Consider the following 19371-nt stretch of genomic DNA (forward strand, 5'->3'; position numbering starts at 1 on the left):
TGGCAATTAGCAAATTATTAATTATTATCAATGATAAATATTAATATTCATAAAATTATTACTGAAATCAGTAATCGGGGCACCACCCTGTGAACAGGGACTAATTATCCAAACATGTGATCTCAGTCTCAAAAGGGTGTTCACCTGAAATAGGAATATTTATGATATTGATAGTTCAGACTGAACAGGGAAAGTCGTGAATTCAAGCACTGACTGTCAACAAACCTTTGTCACAATATACAGGCAAACAACACTAGGAAACTTCTCTTTAAGGTATAACAGAATTTATTAACAACAGTGAAATCAATTTACAACCAACAACACTTATGATAATAAACCTCTATTATATACTAGCCCTACACAAACAATCAACACAATGAACAACAATCCGCTTCTAGTGGATCTGTGGAGGTAGATATGTGCGTAAATAGACTATGTGCGTGCTTCCTATGTGTGTGTATGGAGTCTGTACAATTATGTTTGGGTGAGTATATGAATCTGTGAATCTGTGAGTATGTGTGTGTGTGTGCGTGGTCATTCTTGACAACACGTGAAACAAAAAGAAGAGAAAGGGGGGAAAAAGAGGAGAAAGGTGTTAAGGTTAGCGGCTTTGCTCTTGGAGAGGGTCAGAGCTAGCCAGTGGAATGGACGCAGAAGGTTGTGTGAAATGTGGCTGAATGAGGCGGAGGTTATCCAGCCTTGTCTGCAGCGTTCGAATGTATTTGTACATGTGTGTCTCCTTTCCAGAAGCCAACGTTCAATACAGATTTAAATCTGTATACGTTTTGTCTCTTTATTATTGGTTGGTTGAGAATGAATCCTGTTTCTAGGTTCTGAGGGTCTACCGAAATCGGCACTGCACTGCCAAGACTATATGCCAAGTGGACTTGGGAAGTTTGTACAAATGTGGTAGTAGCAGACCTTAGGATTTGCTCTACCAGTTCTAAGGGAACCAGTGACCGTGGGTAACTGGTGTTAGGGGTTAGTGCATGCTGATGGGTGAGTGGGGCATGCAGTTAATCCTTATGGAGTTTATGGTGTTGCGTTTGTTTCTCTCTTTGAGGGAGGTTTTGCTGACCTCTCAGGCCGAGAGAAGGGTACAAACGGCTTAATCTGGTTCGCGTGGACCCAGTTGTAGGCCGGTGTTTTGCTTCTGCACCCGAACAGCACTGAGGCAGTGGGGAGCGAAGCTTGCCTCAAGGTGAAACTCTTTGTCTTTGTCTGGGTAGGCAAGGCAAGACGCGGAACAGAGTTTCTCACCCACCTTCAACCCCACATACTCACCCTTGGCGCGGCACCACTGACCTAAGGCGATAGCTAGTTTGGCTCCTGCGGCGGCAAGTTGGGTGAGCATGTGTCGATCTTGGTCAGGTGTTCGTCAAACGTCCTGCTCCTCATAAGGATGTTGTCCACCTGGATGAAGTTTCTGTGTGCAGCGGTGTCGCTCATGGCTTCATGGAGAAAGATGTTGAACTCAGCTGGGGCGTTCGAATCCCCAAAAGGGTAACGGTTCCATGTGTACTGGTGGTTGCCAAAGGAGAATGACAGTTTTGTAATGGTCAGCTGGGTCTCTCATGATATGTACGCCTCCGACCATTCCGAGGCTGTACAGAGATGTGTTCGTGTTTTTCAATGAACAAAGGAATGACTCATGTCTTTGCATGGAGTCTTTGTCACCGGCCTGCATCGGTTTAGGGCTCGCAGATGGCGTGGAAGGATCAGAGCCAGGATCAGGCTCTGGAAAAGGCATGAGCATCGGCAGGGGTCCTCTGGACTCCTGGATGGCAGGACGGGTCGCCCGTCCCTCAAGCCAAGTGGTCTTGGGGTTTCAACCTGAGCCCGCGTGTCCATGATGGCAGTCGATAAGGGGAGCCTACTGGTCCAGCAGGTCCTGGCCGATAAAAAGGGGTTCTGTATCGATTGCACAGATAAAGATGGGATGAACAAGAGTCATCTCCTGAAAAGTTAGGGCAAGCCATGCACGTCGGGTGATGGGTGACCTGTCCTGCGTGTAGCTGGTGATGCTCACATTGCAGGAGTCGATCTGCAGTGGCTTCCCGAGGGCGAGCATTGCCCTGGCGACCTCTGCCAAGGGGTTAGAATTCATGAGGCTGATATCAGAGCCGGAGTCAAGTAGAGCAAGGGTATTGACACACACCCCTACCACCACGTGTGTATGTAGATGCGTCGGGCGTTGCCCCTTTGAACCAAATCCCCCAAGAATGACCGGAAGGGGGCCGTTGGGTGCTGTGGGTGCGCCCTAGGCTCCTCGGGTCCTGTACCCCACCCTACAAAGTAAACCTTGGCGGTGGACAGGGCGGCTTGGTACCCTAGTCACGCCAATGGAGGGTTGTTACCAGAAGCCTTTGGGTTGTCTGGTGGGTGGTGAGGCTTAAGCTGCTTCACGGCATCCGAGAGACATTTTAGGATCAATGCCTCCATTTCTTGCTTCAGGTCCTCCCCTCTTATAGGGTTTGGGTTCAGTCCAAACGTACCTTTTCCTCTGGAGTGAAAGTTGTTGGATCGGGCATTCATCGGTTTCGATGGGCCCTGGTGGAACGTTTGGTTCCCCCCCTTTGGTCACGCCATCCGTTCTGTTGATCGTTTGGTTGACGTCCTTGGGGTCTCACCTTGACGTCCTTTCTGGCGCGAGGCACCTCGTTCGTCCTTCCAGCGCCAAGTCGGCGTTCCCTGATGTTTCGATCCCAAGGACTCTGGCGTCACTCTCATGCCCCCTGGAAGGGCGCATACGCGTTTCCCATGCAAGCTGTGCATACTTCTTGATATCATGCATAGTGAGGCCACCTGTTCTGCAGTGAATTGTGACCTCGTACCGCATGCACTCATGGAGGTTGTGAAGGAAAAGAGACTTGAAGGCATGATCCTCTTCAAGACCTGGTGCGTTACGTCCTTGGAAGTACACATTCCTCAGGCGCCTGTAATAGTCACGAGGGGACTCATGCTTTTTCTGCATGATGGCGAAGGCTACAAGGGTTGCTGAAGCTTCGTCGGTGAATGGCGAATATTCTTCGCGCAGCGCTTTGCGGAGCGTGGGGTAGCGGTCTCGAGTGTCAGGTGGTAGTGTTTCCATGAACACGTGGACACTCCTCGCTGTCGTTTTCCAGATGAGCTTCAGCTTCTCGCGTGGAGTCGCGCGGGGCAGGTCGATCAGGCAGCGCTCTATTTCCCGGAGGTTGTCATCGACGTTGGAGTCTTTCCTACTCGGGTCGAAACGCTCTATGTCCCGGGCGAGGGATTCAAGCTGTCGAGTGCGCAAACCCTGGTGTTGGTGTGCCCGCGGGCCATCTGAGTCGGAGCTCCCTGAGTTGCTCAGGTCTCCATAGCAGTGGGAGTGGCTTCTACCCCGGGGTTCCGGAGAGTGACTCCTGTTGGGGTGGACACGCCTGCTTAATGGTCACTGGTTAATGGAGGCCCAGATCCTGTGCTGTTCCTGACCTCAAGATACTCATCCCTCCTTACGTCAAAGCGTAACGAGGGGCGGCTGATGCCTGATGGTGGTGTGGTCCCATGTCGTGGGGCACTTCCGACCCACGAGCGTGCTGACGTTGGCGCGCGATAGTCGACAAGATTGGAGATGGCGCTGTCAGGTGCTGCTCTGCTCCTAACATGCATCTCCTGTTGGGCTGGCGGGGTCTCATCCCTTAACCGGAGGAATTCGAATCTCCGAGACAGATTTGCATCGCTTGCAAGAGAGACTCGAGGTTCCTCCCTTTGGTCGTCTCGATCGTTGGGAGGAACCAGTTCCAAGCCAGGAACGTCACTCCTCCGAGTGGCTTGTTTGGCAGCGATACTTACCTGACTGGCGTGCCCTCCGCACCTGTTTTCTGCCTCCTGTTGAGCAGATTGTAGTCCAGCGAACATGATTTCGCACTCCCCTTGAGTGCGATCCAGTTCAGTCTGCGCATGCTGAACTTCACGCCGCAGATCATAGTTCTCGCTCTGCAGATTGGAGTTCTCGCTCTGCAGACTGGAGTTCTCACTCTGCAGCCGGACGATCTGGGATTGTCACTCTGTGGCTTGCTGATGAGCTCTGTGATGGAACACCAAGAACATTTCACCCACCACATCCTGGATGGTGCATTCTGGTTTACCAGCCGGGTTATTCGTATAATCCAGCAGTACTTGTAACTTTGCGTTACACTGGCTCACACTGTAGTTGTTGAGCATATCCTGTTCCCTCCTGGAGATATGGATAAGGTCAGCGACCACATCCTTTAGAGCTGGGTCTATCTGACTCTGGAGCACTTCAGCTCCGCCCACCTGAGGTGCCTGGGGATCCATCTCAACCATGTGAGGAATTCGCCCTACCCAGTGGGTCTGTTGCTGTGTTGCCGTACTACTGACTCTATTGCACAGGTGAACGGATTCAACCTGCGACTTACACGTGGCATTATTCTGTTAGCAATCTACAAATCTATTCTATGTTAGCTAGGTGGTGTTAGCTAGGTGGCTCAGCACCTGTGTCAGGGATTTAGTGTAAGTTAGGAGGAACTTACCAAAACTTACAAACCACTAATGTACTCTGATATCAAATCACACTGTGCCTATGCTTGGCAGGCAGTAACGAGGAAGTAGACCAATTAATTCTGAGAATTTAGAAAAATATGGAAAACTATTTTTGCAAACAATTTTCTTAAAATTATCAGCTTAAAGTTAACAAAAAGCGATTTTAACTTATCAAATCAAAATAAAAATTTAATTTTCAAATAAAAATTTAAATCAAATTATCAAATCAGAATTCAAAAATGAATTGTAAAATCTAAGAAAAAAATCATTTGGTAAATCAAAATTCGAAAATCAGCAATCAAATCAAAATCATCAAATTCAAATTTTAAATTAATCCCAACCATCAACTCAAGATTCCAAAATCAAGACTTTTGACTTCAAAATTAATAAAAAATGTTCAACTCCAAATTTCAAATTAAAGGTCAAAGTTGTTATTATACAGGTATATTGTGACAAAACTTTGTATTTTCAGAGCCTCACACGGGCACCATTTGTTGTGCATTGATAGGAGCAGTTTTGGCAATTAGCAAGTTGTAAATAATTATCAATGATAAATATTATAGACTCGGCAAGTCTGACCGCGTCAGACAACAATAAAACGAACACTGCAAGGTAACGGAAAAGAAGTACAGAAACACTAAACAGTAATACCTGCGTTGTAGCAGCAAAACGGGACTCGCTGGTCCTTAAATCACAAGCAACAATAAACACATAAAAATCAAACTCACATCTGGTCAGATCTAAGATGCCTCTTACTGTGATTCCTGGGGAAGAGTTCGAGTGTGAAGAAAAAGTCGTCCTCCTTCGGCGCACGTCGCGGGCTGTGGTGAGGAACGATGGCTGGGACTGTGCGCACAGTTGTTAACAGCGGGGCTGTTGTCAGGGCATCGGAGGAACAGCAGTCAAAGATCAATGAGACACGAGGGGGTTCCTTTGTCTCGCTTCTGCAGGCATCGGTTGAAGAAAGTCCGGGTGGGTCGCAGCAGGCTTCAACCAGTATACCGGGATTCTTGTGTGTATTCTTGGTGATACACAGAGTGAGGATTTCAGCTCGGCCAGCGAGTGGAGATCCTCTGAGGCCAAATTTACCGTGTACGTGGTTCTGCAAAGAAGTTACGGGTCCTTCTGTCTACAATGGTCCGACTACTTACAGTCTTCTCACGGTTCGAAAGGGCTGAATGAAAGTCCGTTCTTCCTTAATATTGTGTGCGGGTTGGCCTTAGAGGACCCCACCCAGTGGTGATCTGGGGGTTTACGGTAGTCCTGCAGTCCGGCTGTGCCGGGCATTATGGCTAATGCAGCCTTTGCCTCTGATTTCGGACAATGTTCTGTGCTTTGTCAGAGAAGAGGCTTTCTCTGGTCAGAGTCTGTATGGTGAGGCGCAACAGTAACCCTATATTTTACTTACGCTAATTACCTGGTATTTACTAAGAAACTAGATGTAACAAAATATAGTTACTTGGAAATTACCAAAATATTTTATCGTAATGACTAACTTATTACCTATTAAGTACATGGAAACGTTCTAGGAAACTAGATGGTAACACAATCTATGTATTAAGAAAGTACCCATTCAGAAAGGATAGTAAGTACTAAGTTATTACCTATTAAGTACATGGAAACCTATGAGGAAACTAGATGGTAATACAATCTAGGTACTGAGAAAGTACCCATAGGAAACACAAATGTAAGTACTAAGTTATTACCTAGTAAGTACATGGAAAGTAGATGGTATGACAATATATGTATTAGCAAAGTACCATAGTAAAAAAATAGTAAGTACTAAGTTATTATCTAGTAAGTACTTAGAATACATTGGTGAGTTCCAGTTACTTACCTTTATATACCATTAACTGCCTATCCGAAGTATTCCGTTCTGTCTTGATGATGTGTCATGGGTGCTTAATGAACTGTCAAAGTGTCTTGTTCTTTCCCGGTACTTAATTATTACTTTCTGTGTATTTAACATGTGCTACGACTGTAAAATAAATCCATGCATATTTCCCTGTTAATGCAGAGGACTTTCTTACCAAGTAAACATAGTCTAATTTAAAAGGGTTGGTGTTCTGGCTCTGCCAGTTCTGAGTTTAATTGTCTAGGCCAGAGACTTTTATTTTGATACATTAGATGCTTTTATTTTGATAATGTGACACGCAACACTCAGGAAACCCATTAAGATGAGATTGTTCGATAGTTATGTTCCTCCTTCTCAGTAGCCTTGAAGGCATTCTCTGTGAGTAAAAGGAAAATAAAACATAAAAGAATTTGATCTAAGTTGAATTACATTTACCCATTGTTTTTTTAAGACCGTTTGTAGTTAAAACTCACCATATACCCCCTAGACTAGCGAAATGCTAGCTAATAACTCCCGTACCTTAGCGACATGCTAATTATTATAAAACAGGTGGCTTAAATCAGGCGTTCTGATTGGTTCATAGCCGTTGTATATTGAGTGTATACCACAGCTTTGACGTCAAATCAGTTTGCACAGGTTCGTATCACTCCGCGACTGCTAAAGAAACAACGTTAATAGACGTGAGTAGCGCTATCAATTAGCGATGGATTGAAGTTGAGGAAACTTACGAGAGATCAGAGCACACAATCAGCCTGTGAACTTAAATTGCTGGCGAACCCAGCTACCGTCTCGTAGCCTTCTTAATCAGGAACGCATTGTATTGTATATCAACCACCGTGCACTGTGCAGGCAGGCAGGAGGGACCATCCTTTTTTGTATTCTGAAAAAAAAGAAGCTTTTTTGACGAAATAAAAAAAATCTTATTGTAGTTTGTCTATTACTTTCATTTCGCCATTGTTGTAACCGTTTTATAAAAGCGATAGCTCACTTCAGTCCGTGATATACGCTCAATATACCACAGTTAAGGGGGTCGCCAGCTTACAACGCCCCTTAACTTTGGTATATTGGGGGTTGTTCGAACTGACGCGAAGCCTCTCGTGAGTGTGAGTGAGGGTCTAATCTTGTCGATGTTACGGAGGTGAAATAAGGAGGGTTTGACTATGTGGCGGATATGGGGCTCAAGGGAGAGGGTGGAGTCGAAAATTAAGCCAAGGTTTCGGGCCTGGGGAGATGGGGAGACAGTGGTGCTGTCGATGGTGTGTGTGGGGTTAATGATTTTGCTGAGTGTGGATTTGGAGCCTATGAGGAGGAATTCAGTTTTATCGCTGTTGAGTTTCAGGAAGTTGTGTTGCATCCAGGTCTTAATTGCTGACAGACAGTAGTCGATGTGGGAAAGGTTGGGGGATGTGGGGGGATTTGGTGCTGAGGTAGATCTGAGTGTCGTTGGCATAGCAGTGGAAGTCCAGGTTGAATTGGCGGAGTATCTGACTGAGGGGGAGGATGTAGGTGATGAAGAGGCGGAGGCCGAGTATGGAGCCTTGGGGAACACCTTGTGTGACTGTAGCTGTAGCAGAGGTGTGATTGTGGAGAGTGATGAAATGGGATCTGTTAGTGAGGTATGACTGGAGCCAGCTGAGTGTGGTACCTTCGATACCGAGGTCTTTGAGTCTGGTGAGCAGGATGTCATGGCTCACGGTATCGAAGGCTGCACTCAGGTCGGGGAGGATAAGGATATTTACGGAGCCGAAATGAGGAGGCCATTGAGGACTTTGAGTAGAGCAGTTTCTGTGCTGTGAAAGGGGCGAAAACCAGATTGGAGGGGTTTGAAAAGTTTATTGGCCTGGAGATGGGATTGGAGTTGAGTGGCAATAATGCGTTCCAGGGTTTTAGAAAGGAAAGGGAGGTAGGAGATTGGGCGATAGGTATTGAGGGAGGATGGATCGAGCCATGTTTCTTTAAAATGGGCGTGACAGCGACAGTTTTAAAGGCAGAGGGGACAGTGAGGAGTTGAAGAGGGTAGTGAGGTAGGGGCGGAGGAGAGGGACGCAGGACTTCAGCAGGGGAGTGGGGAGGGGGTCAAAGGAGCAGGTAGTTGATTAAGAAGAGCTGATGAGTTTGGAGATTTCAGGGGGGGTAACCGGGTCAACTGTGAGAGGCGGCAGTAGGGAGGAGGGGTCAGGGAGTCAGGAGAGATGGGGAGAAGAGGGGCCTTGTAGGTGCTGGAGTAGATGCAGGGGGGTCGGATACAGGGGATAATGATAGATTAATTATATTGATTTTGTCAGTGAAAATACCGGAGAAATGAGTTGCAGAGATCTGGGGTACAGGTAGGAAGGGAATCAGTGTGCAGCTGCAAGCTCACTACTGTTTTGTTTCTACACCGAACTTCGTCATGGACAAGCAGAAGAGAAGCTACGATAGATGGACCGATGACAAGGTGCAGGATCTGCTGAGCAATTTCGCTAGGGTTGCAACGGATCACAAAACTCATGGTTCCGATCGATCCGCGTCTTTTGAGTCATGGATCGGATAATTTTTCGGATCAACAACAAACAAAAAAAAAAGACAAATGTAACGCTGCTTTGCAGAACACATAAAGCAGAGCACATTTGCCCTGTGGTCTTAAATGAAAACAACCTTCAAGTCCAGTGTTTAAATCAAATCTTAAAATAAAATATGCGAGTTGTCACACATGCTCCCCTCTCTCACTCCCACGCACACATAAGTTGCATAAGTTCTCCAGGACTTCAGGCAGCGGTGGAAACGCAGACAACAATGGGCCACAGGATCCTTTTAGTTCCTGAAAGAGTAGTTCCAGGAACTAAAAGTTCCTTGTATTAACGGAAATATGTTTATTTTTACACTCTTAGAATATGATAAGTACACAGAAAGTAAAATTGAAGTACGGGGTAAGAACATGACACTTTGATAGTTCATTAAGCACCCATGACACATCATCAAGCCAGAACGGAATACTTTGGATGGGCAGTTAATGGTATATAAAGGTAAGTTACTGGAGCTCACCAATGTATTGTATGTACTTACTAACTTAGTACTTACATACGTTCCCTATGGGTACTTTCTTAGTACGTAGATTGTATTACCATCTAGTTTCCTCATAGGTTTCCATGTACTTAATAGGTAATAACTTAGTAATTAATATAAACTTATATCGGGACTCTCCTTGTAACTATATTTTGTTACCATCTAGTTTCTCAGTAAATACCAGGTAATTAGCGTACTGTAAAATAAAGGGTTACCAAACAATTGAAGGAAAAATTCAGCAGCAGGAAATTGAGGATTTGTGACTCACTCGTCATCTAGATGAGCATTTAGGTTACAAATGTTTTGATGTTATCAGTTTACTCCAGACTTTGTTGTAACAGAAGTCATGAAACATGGCCGTGATGCTATCAGTTGGGGACTTGGTGCCTTGCTGTGATATTTTTAGGATTGTTTTTCGCAGTCACATCAACATCTGTTGTTGTGGGGGTTGTGTGATATAAAAGTATTTGCTAGAGGTAACAGAACACTGCTTACTGTTCCTCTCAGAGCTATTAGTCTCCAAGCATTGTCCCTAAATTCATGTTGTCTTTTGAATATTTTTATTTGTCTTTATGAAGCAGAAAGAAAGGAAACAATTATTCATATCACATGTTGTGAATACATTTTTTTTTAGATACAACATTTTTAGAAAGTGTTACAATAGTTTCACAATAGAATATTTAAGATCAGACGAGCAATACAGAAATGAACAGAAAAATAAATCAAATTAACAATTTTTAACCACCACCCTTTTTTTTGTCTTTAGCTGAAGTCCAGAGTGAGATTGAGCGGATTTTTGAACTGGCCCGTACGTTACAGCTGGTGGTTCTGGATGCCGACACCATCAACCACCCATCCCAGCTTGGGAAAACTTCCCTCGCCCCCATCATTGTGTATGTCAAAATCACGTCCCCCAAGGTGAGCAAAAAACTTGATAAACACAATCAACGTGTGATATGAGGGAACAGACAGAACAAAACCAAATATCCTGAACATTTTGAGAGATAATAAGCACAATAAAAACCACTGAAGTAATGTTCCCTCTACACTCATACATGTATTAGTCAACTCCAGTGGATTATGAGTGAGTAAGGCTTGTTGAGCCCCCCCCCCCCCAACTGAGCTGCTCCCTGGCTGTGATTTTCAATACAGTATTTCAGAAGTGGTGTAAAAATACTGTTATTAGTAAAAGTCCAAACTACTTCAGTAAAATTATATTGGCTACTATAACTTGCCCCAGTGACACATATATTTTTATAATTTACCTTGTAAGCTTGTTATTATTCCATTTCCTCTAAAATGTTGCAGAGTAGAAATATGAAGTAGCAGAATTTGGAAATGCTCAAGTTAAATTGGCAAACCTGAAGATTCTACTTATGGATTATTCCTGAGTAAATGTACTCAATGTCTAACAGTCTTATACAGAATTGTTTTATTTTTTTACTTACTTTTTATTTTATTTTTGAGAACACTCATCTTGTAGTTCCTCCCTTTTGTTGACTTGATCAACATACTAGCATTAATAAAGATAAGGACTGGGACAGGTGTCATTCTTGAAAACCATGCACTTGAAAGAAAAGACAAAAAATCTCAGTTAATTTGTGCCCCTCCTAACAACCGAGCCAGTCTCAGGACAGAGCACGCATGTCCGACTATAGCTCATAGCTCATAGCAATCACTGCCAAACCTTTCCACTGTGATGCAGAGTAAAAGACATGTGGCCGCCAATTAAACGTCTGCTGTTTTTTTCTTTTTGTATATAAATGATACATCATATACAGTGATAAATGAAACATCAACAGAAAACAGATGGCATACAGGGTTCGAAAATAGGATTCATCTGTAGTGAAGATATATGTAGTGAAACTATGTGTATTTTTAATTTTCTCCAGGGAAATTGTGATCAAGGTACTAATTAGCAGATGGCAGGGACCTAAATACAAATCATTGTAAGTCATTTTTATTCAAATAAAACATGATGATGATTTAAAAAAATAGAATTTCTCGAATGTTCTGATGGGCACGTTAGAGCCGACCACTCTTGTCCTCAAGTCTTCGTCTTCGTCTTCATGTGTAATTTGTAAACATGTAATCATTCTTTAATCTTTATTCAGTTGGATCATCACATCATCAATTCTTTCTCTTCTTAGTCAAGTTGCTATCACAAATCGAATCAATTAATCAATTAAGTCTAGTAAAACAAATCATCATACAGTGATATAACAATGACAGTTTTACTCTTTTTCACATTTGTTATTCTTTTCTTATTTTTACTTCATCTTATGATTAATATAAGACACAATATTCCTGTTTGGGGTATTTTGGGTGTTAGGACAGCAAAATGGATAGCAGAAATAAAAGCAATGAGATATTTATGAAATATAACATACATACAATAATTGCACTTAAAATGTTCCATTGAACTACTATGGAACTACTATACTTGTTATTGAGTGTGTATGTAATTTATACTCATCCTCCTTCTCTTCAGTTGGAATCGGACCTTTGCATTTCTCAGATTTTTTTAGCATTATTGTTAGTTTGTTAGTTTTGTTAACATGCAATATACATACACTCATATATACTCATCTACACATCAGTCCAGGGAAGAGTGACCTTTTGGGTGATACTCTCTGTTAGGACTCATGAGGACTTGTAAGGGCACTGCCAGCCTCTCTTGATGTTGACGCTGCAATGTTTTAAAAAAAACGGCCTCATTGAAGACACAGGAAATATTGTCTGTATGCTGAATGGATAGGATAAGACAGAAATTCCTCAACAGTGTGTGTTGTTTGAATGATGTGTGATAGAAAAAGCGCTGTGTGTAGAAGCTCTGAATGAATGTGGGTGTAAATGTGTGAATTTGACTTAAATAAAGCTCTTTGGGTGGTTGATAAGACAAAAAAACCCTAATAAATACAGTCCATTTACCATGTGTCTAGAAAACATCTGATCTTTTTGCTCTTTCTCCTGATTTGCCTTCAGGTGCTGCAGCGGCTCATCAAGTCTCGAGGCAAGTCTCAGGCCAAACACCTCAATGTCCAGATGGTGGCTGCTGACAAGCTGGCTCAGTGCCCTCCTGTAAGTTTCCACATGTAGCCTTTAAAATATCCTGGAGTTCTGTCCTTTTGAAATTTATCTTGGCCCTGGTTTTGTGCATATCTGAAGTTGAATTTGTGTTTTTGAAAGCTGTATAAGTCCTGCCTGTTGCATTTGTATTCTCCTGTAATCGGCTTAGGTATTTTGTTGAAAATAATTGGAAAATGCAAGTGCAGCACAATGTTGGCACATTGATTTCTTGAGGTAGCAGAGAGCAACTGCTTTATTGATCAACAAAAACTTGGTTTGAAGTCAATGTTGCAGTATTTAACTGTTCATTTATGGGCACATTATGGCGATAGTAATATGTGTCTACAAAGACGGGTGCACAACGTGTGTACATGCTGCTTGTTACACTCAATTGGTCTGCCCACATGCTTTCACATTACACACAAGCAAAAGCAAATCCATTTTCTCTGCAGAGAGGTTTTCTCTCTTATGACCTGGAACTCCACCTTGAGCTTGGATTGTTAAAATGGTGCCCCTGATATCTAAAATGGTGCCCCTGATATTATGGTGCCCCTGATATCTTTTATTATGTATTTACACTACAGCATCATCTTGTTTTGTTGACCTCATCATATCTCTTTTCCATTTTTTTCTCACTTTGACTGCACCTTCTGCTTTCTCAGGAGATGTTTGACATCATCCTTGATGAGAACCAGCTGGAGGATGCATGTGAGCATATGGCTGATTACCTGGAGGCCTACTGGAAAAGCACTCACCCCACCAGCTGCAATCCCCCAAACCCACTTCCAGCAAAGCTGCCCAAAGCCACCCTGGCCTCCAGCCCAGCGGCCTCCGGTGTGCAGGTACAAGTGTTGAGTATACTCAGGGCCAATGGAGGGCATAGAGAGGGGTGGGTACCTGTAGAAAAGATGATGGCACAGGGAGCGAAAGCAGGCAGGAAAAAAGCGTCAGTAAATGAGATTTAGGTTCTCTCTCAACACCCACACTTCCTATTTGAGTGACATTTTTCCATTAGTCTGTAGCCAGTAGTGGACCTGGGTCAGAGGTCACTGGAACTAATGAGGACATCCTGCGGTTTGTGAAGATATATTTCAGCTTTGTTGGTCTCATTTAATTTTCACATAATAAACAACATTTTGGATCAATCATACTGTTCTGAAAGTCAGATAACAGTTAAAAAACACATTCAGAGGTTGGGGAATAATGAAATTATACAGCATTTAAAAAGACTTTCATCGCGGTGTGAAAGTAACGAGTTACATTTACTCTACCTGGTGTAACAAAGTCTTTTTTTTAACTCTCGCTCTCTGGAGTATTTTTCATTTATTAATTTCGCTTTCACTGCAGAGTAGTAAGAACAAAAATCAGATGATGAAGTTATGATTAACCATTTGAGAACACAGCACAGCAGCAGCAGCAAAGAAGAAGCTACTGTTTTGATGCCCCACCTAACGACCACGGCAAGTGTCCCAAATCAAACACATGTGAATGTGTTGTTTATAAATCTCTGCCTTTTCTGCTTTTAATGTATAATAAGTGGCAGGCTATTTTATTTATGCAGCTTAAAATGCTACATAAAATCTATAGATACCTACTGTGGTGTCCAGGCTTGTAATCAATTATTTATTATTATTATTTATTATCAGTTGTATGGACAGACTGAAAGGTTCCTGACTGGAATTTATTGATTGCTGTTGGTGCAGTTCTCACCTGGAACGCTATATACAATACCAGTGCATATAGTATATAGCCTGATTATGTGCTTTAATTCAATAGTTTTTTTCATATATCAATATATATATATAAAATAATTACCCCTCCCCTTCTCCATTTCAAAGAGGTAACCCAGTAACATTTACTCAGATTACACTTTAAATATCTTACTTTGTACTTTTATTCGAGCACATTTTCCCCTTTTTTTTGTCTTCTTTAAATTATTAAAAGTGTAGACTTTTTTCAGACATGGGTTGGGACACACTTGCCTACTACCAGGCAGTGGTAAGTGTCAAAGTGTGGGTATTAAGACAGACCCGAAGACCCTCAGATACTGATGTGAACAGGAAGTGGGATGGTGACATATAGGGCTGGTCGGTATGGCCTTAAACTCATATCACTGTATATTTTGAAGCTACAGCTGTTAACAGTACATGTCACAGTATATTCTTAAAATTTTCAATGTAAATCTTTATGAATGTGTTAAATACAGGTATAGCAACCTGCATTGTAGCATGTAGCAGGTACTCCTAACTGTATTTGCAAATTTAAAATAGTAGAGAGTAGAGGCATTTAAAGAACATTCAATGTGCAAAACTGCAAAAAAAAAATTACAAAAATTACAAAACCAAGTAACTTCCAAATTTAACAGGAGATGTCTGTCTCTTAAACAACTACAACACAATAGAACTCTCAAAATGAAAGGTCAGTTAAAAGTGCAAAACATACTAATCCTTTCCTCAAGTTATCCATATCTGAAAACCAATTTTCACGGAAAAAAACTAAATCGAGCAGCAAATATTTAAAATAAAAACTGACTTCAAGTACATAAGGACAGGAGGCTTCGGATGGTGATGCCATTGGAAATGACAGTTTTTTTCTAGTAGGGACAGCCTTTGGAAAATGCTTGAGCAATCGATAACTCAGCATCAAAATGCTCCACTGGTTAGCAGGCATAATCAAAATCCATACCTTAGGGCAAATTCATACAGTTTATACCGCCCATCCCTAAATTTTTACCTGAAACTTGCATGCATTTTCATTTCTTACCATTACATTTGTATTTTTGTTTGTGTCATGCAGATAGATACTCTACTGGTAGAATCATCATTTTTGTGTTGTCATTTAAAACTGATACTTAACCTGTAACTAGGTATTTTCAGCTAATGTGCATAATGTATGTCACAGTGCAAATGCTGTACCATCCCTTACCTCTACCCTCTCTTTACCCACTGCCATCACAATGGGAAATCTAAGATCGAATATCAGGAAAACCCTGATATTGATGAGGAGCAGGAGTAAGCTTGACATGTGATTGCTAGTGTGGTGAGATCTTTCATTTAAAATTAGCCTCCCCAAGACCCCAGTCGACCCTTGATCAATGGTTGACAAGCAAATGTGTGTTGTGTGAGTGCAATGTGTGTAAAGTGTAATGTGCTATATGCACCAAATAAAAGGTAATACACATATGCAAGAGTGATGTAGACATTAGGCTGCATGAGTTTTGTTTGTGTGTGCTTACTTTTTTCTTTTTGCTTACTGACTCATGATTTTTATTTATTTATTTATTTATTTATTTTTTACAAATCTCAGGAAAGCAGTGCAGAGCAGAAGGGAGATAAAGCGTTAGTGGAGGGAAAGGGCTCCAGAGAGGATCACCAGCACCAGCACCATCATCACCATCACCACCACCACCACCAGACCCAGGACCAGGCTGATGCTGATGCTGATGCTGATGCTGATGCTGATGCTGAGGCTGAGGCTGAGGCTGAGGCTGACGGAGAGGGCAATGAAGAGGAGAGGCCCCTTAGGACAGAGTCCACCAGGAGAGCCCAGCACATCCATCACCGTTCGTCTTCCACCAGGACTGATCACCACAACCACCATCACCACCACCATCACCTCAGCAGTCGAGCCAGGGGCCTCTCCAGGCAGGAGACTCTGGACTCTGAGACCCCAGAGAGCCGAGAGAGCAAGGACTCCGCTTATATTGAGCCACATACTCAGCTCCTCCAGCAGGAAGATGAAGACGGGGATGTAGGGGAGGGGCACCCCCAGCAGCAACAACGTTACGAGCCGCTGCCCCACCGTGACCACAACCACCATCACCACCACCATCACCGCGGTGGAGCTGAGGATATCGGCCACAGCACGGGACACCACCGCTCAAAAGAACGCGAACAGGACCATAACGAGCGCAACAAGCAGCGCTCTCACCACCACCGGCCGGCACATGACCACCACCATCACTACCATGAACGGGACCGAGACAAGGACCGAGAGGTGGAGGTGGCTCCCAAAAAGAGGGGTGATGCGGGGGAGTGGGTCAGAGACTCCTACATCCATCAATGACAGACCAACTCCTTCTGAAACTTTTGCTCTCCTTAAAAACTGTTCTGTTCTCCCATTTTGCTGCTTTACCCTGAAACCACAGCATCCTATTTAAGTACACTTCCTTTGTAAATGCTGTTGCTTTTTTTTCAACGGCAGGATTTTGATTACATAGATACAAATATAAATAAATGTATGTGCGTATCTATGCATAGACATTGTTTATGTGTGGATATGCATGGATATTCTCAAATATGCATATTCTAAACCTGTGTTTGATAAAGCATGACCAAAGCAGAATTTTTTTCTGTACTGAGCTGTGCTTTCTGTGATTAGCATTTTTTTAAATTTTGATTGTCTTTATTCTTCATCCTTCTGACTACTGTTAGGCTTGACTGAGTTGACTAATCAAGTGAGTTTGATGCTGTATTTGCAGAGGTCTCTTCTTTAAATAATATTTTTGGCAATTTGGGTAATACACTAAATTATTAAATACATAAAACTGATGTAGTCTAATACACTTCTGTAATGAACTGTACCTTTAGGAAGGTTATAATCTTGTTTTTATTGTTGTTGAAACTGTGTTACAGAGGTGTTGATTGAACTCTTGTGCTGTTGGTTTGTGTTGTGTTACACTGACATGTTTTTTAGATTATATATCTTGTATATCATTGAGAGCAGGCTACGTAACAGAAACATGTCTCTGTATATGCAGTTGAAACAACACAACTCTAAAACAGATTTCAAAATATACTTATAACCTTCACAAAGGTAGGCTTTATTGCATTTAATTTAATTACATCAGACTATATTAGTTTTAGCTGGGTGTACTAGATAAACTGGCAACTGAGTTTACATAAGAACGATCAACACCAAAAATCAAAGCCACTGGTTAGTTTAGAAACAGCTAGACGGCGAAAAAAACGCCCGCACCTTTCAGAGGTCACCAATTGACACTACAGTGTCACATTTGTTTTAGCTGTACTAAAAGTCTATGATTGATTAGTCTTAGTTTGACAGCAGCGCTTAACGTCATCTAACTGGCAGCTGGCTGTAGCTTAATACTTAACACACAGATCCTAGAGTGGTATAGATCTACATCAACAAAATTTGTAAATTATTTCCCAAAGTGTCATACAACTCCATTCATTTTATGTTCATCTTTTTTTGCTTAGTTCCCTTTTTGAAATACTGCATCCCTGGTTTTAGGCATTTGGCACTAACATGTTTATGCCTCCTTCGAGGTGCACCTTAGTCATGCCTTACAAGACAAACAAGTTATACAATAACTTCCTCTCTTACATGCAGTACTGTTCTTTGTATGTGTAAAGAAACATTTTATAGCATTGATACACCCTTTAATCTGCACTTTTACTAATTAACTCTGGTTTAACGTAAAAGTACGTTCTTCTTAAGTCTACTCCCTTTTCTAATGAATGTTGTTTCACTACCACTTAAATTCCCACATCAAAGTATACAGACTGTTCATTTTAGTATTTTTCTTCAGTATGTTCCTCACAAAAAAAAAACAATTAAAGATACATTTGCTTAACAAAATTCAAGCCATTTCAAATGTAAATTAGAGAAAGATTATTTTCAGTATTTTTGACATTCTCCTGTCCCTGACTTCTACAAAGGATCTATTTAATGCAGGTGATGGTGTTTGATCGTCCAACACTTAAACGTTATGCTCAATAGACAGCATTGTTTAATTTGTGTTAAATTCATTATACTAGAAATCAGATTTGACTTAAATTTGAGTCCAGGCCCCTCTGTTTACAAACCCACCAACCCCATCCGCTCACTTTCTTTGGCTTTGCCTGACAATTGTATTTCTCAAAACTCCATTTCTATGCTACATTGATAGCACTACAGATTTTTTTAACAGTGTACATGTGTATGTACATAATGCAAAAATATAATGAATGAAGTTGGCAACAGGACAACAGGAGGAGGCAGAGGAATTTGATGTGTGCTTTGTCAGATGACCCAGACAGAGGGGGGAAAACTGGCTATAAATAGTCATCTGAAACGCTACTGAAAAATTGAGGTAGACTCACTGGCCTGCCTCCTGAGTCGTCATGACAACATCGACATGAATGACAATACCGAGGGGATGCATTTAAAATAGGAAGCTGCTTCTCCACAAACAGATGCATACAAAACAGACAAACAAGCACCGTCGGAGATGCAGCTCATTTAATCTTAGAATTTTTGTTGTTTAAAAAAATGTTTTGGTGCTGCCGCGAGTAGAGCATCCATTTAAATAAGCAGTCTACCACTGCATACATTGAATATACAAGAAAATACACAGATACAGCGAGTGGCGCAGTCTGCTGGCACTTCAAGACAGATGTGTGGATGGACTGATGAGAGAGTAATGGTTTTCTGAGGGAGGGGGATTGAGTTTATGTCACTGACAGGCCAAGGAATTGCTGCATGACACACGAATGGGCCAGATGTGCACTGTAGGCACAAATCCCTAAATTACTGTGTTCAGATTTAATGGACGCGTATCATTTATTTTGCACTAAATAAATAAATGGTAACACCTTAAGTCCATTTATTTTATATAAAATATGTCATGACAAATGATATGTTACTATTTTTGAAAAATATTGCACATCAATACTAAATGTCTTTATAGCAGCTCCAAGTTCATTTGCTTGTACTTGATATTACTTATTTGATACTTTCAAGTTTATTTTGTTGATTATACTTCTGTATTTTTACTTACACTGATTATAGTTTCAAACGTGTCGTTAAATGTTAATATGGTGCTTATAAATGATAAAAGGTTGATTTCAGGTGTTGTCAAATTATTGATGAGT

At 42.0% G+C, this 19371-nt stretch overlaps 1 protein-coding gene across 14 annotated transcripts in view; it reads left to right on the forward strand.

Annotated features, from left to right (window-relative positions):
• cacnb2a (calcium channel, voltage-dependent, beta 2a) overlaps positions 1-19347 on the forward strand; it is an 85341-nt gene extending 65994 nt beyond the window's left edge. For all 14 annotated transcript variants that reach the window (XM_035618971.2, XM_035618969.2, XM_035618978.2 and 11 more), the window contains 4 exons: positions 10194-10345; positions 12413-12508; positions 13159-13338; positions 15803-19347. In XM_035618971.2, coding sequence (XP_035474864.2) covers positions 10194-10345; positions 12413-12508; positions 13159-13338; positions 15803-16561 — 1187 coding nt within the window. In that variant the 3' untranslated portion in view covers positions 16562-19347. The remainder of the gene's footprint in view (positions 1-10193; positions 10346-12412; positions 12509-13158; positions 13339-15802) is intronic.
• The last annotated feature ends 24 nt before the right edge of the window (positions 19348-19371 follow it).

Source organism: Scophthalmus maximus, chromosome 21, assembly GCF_022379125.1.
Source record: "Scophthalmus maximus strain ysfricsl-2021 chromosome 21, ASM2237912v1, whole genome shotgun sequence".
Lineage (NCBI taxonomy): Eukaryota > Metazoa > Chordata > Actinopteri > Pleuronectiformes > Scophthalmidae > Scophthalmus > Scophthalmus maximus.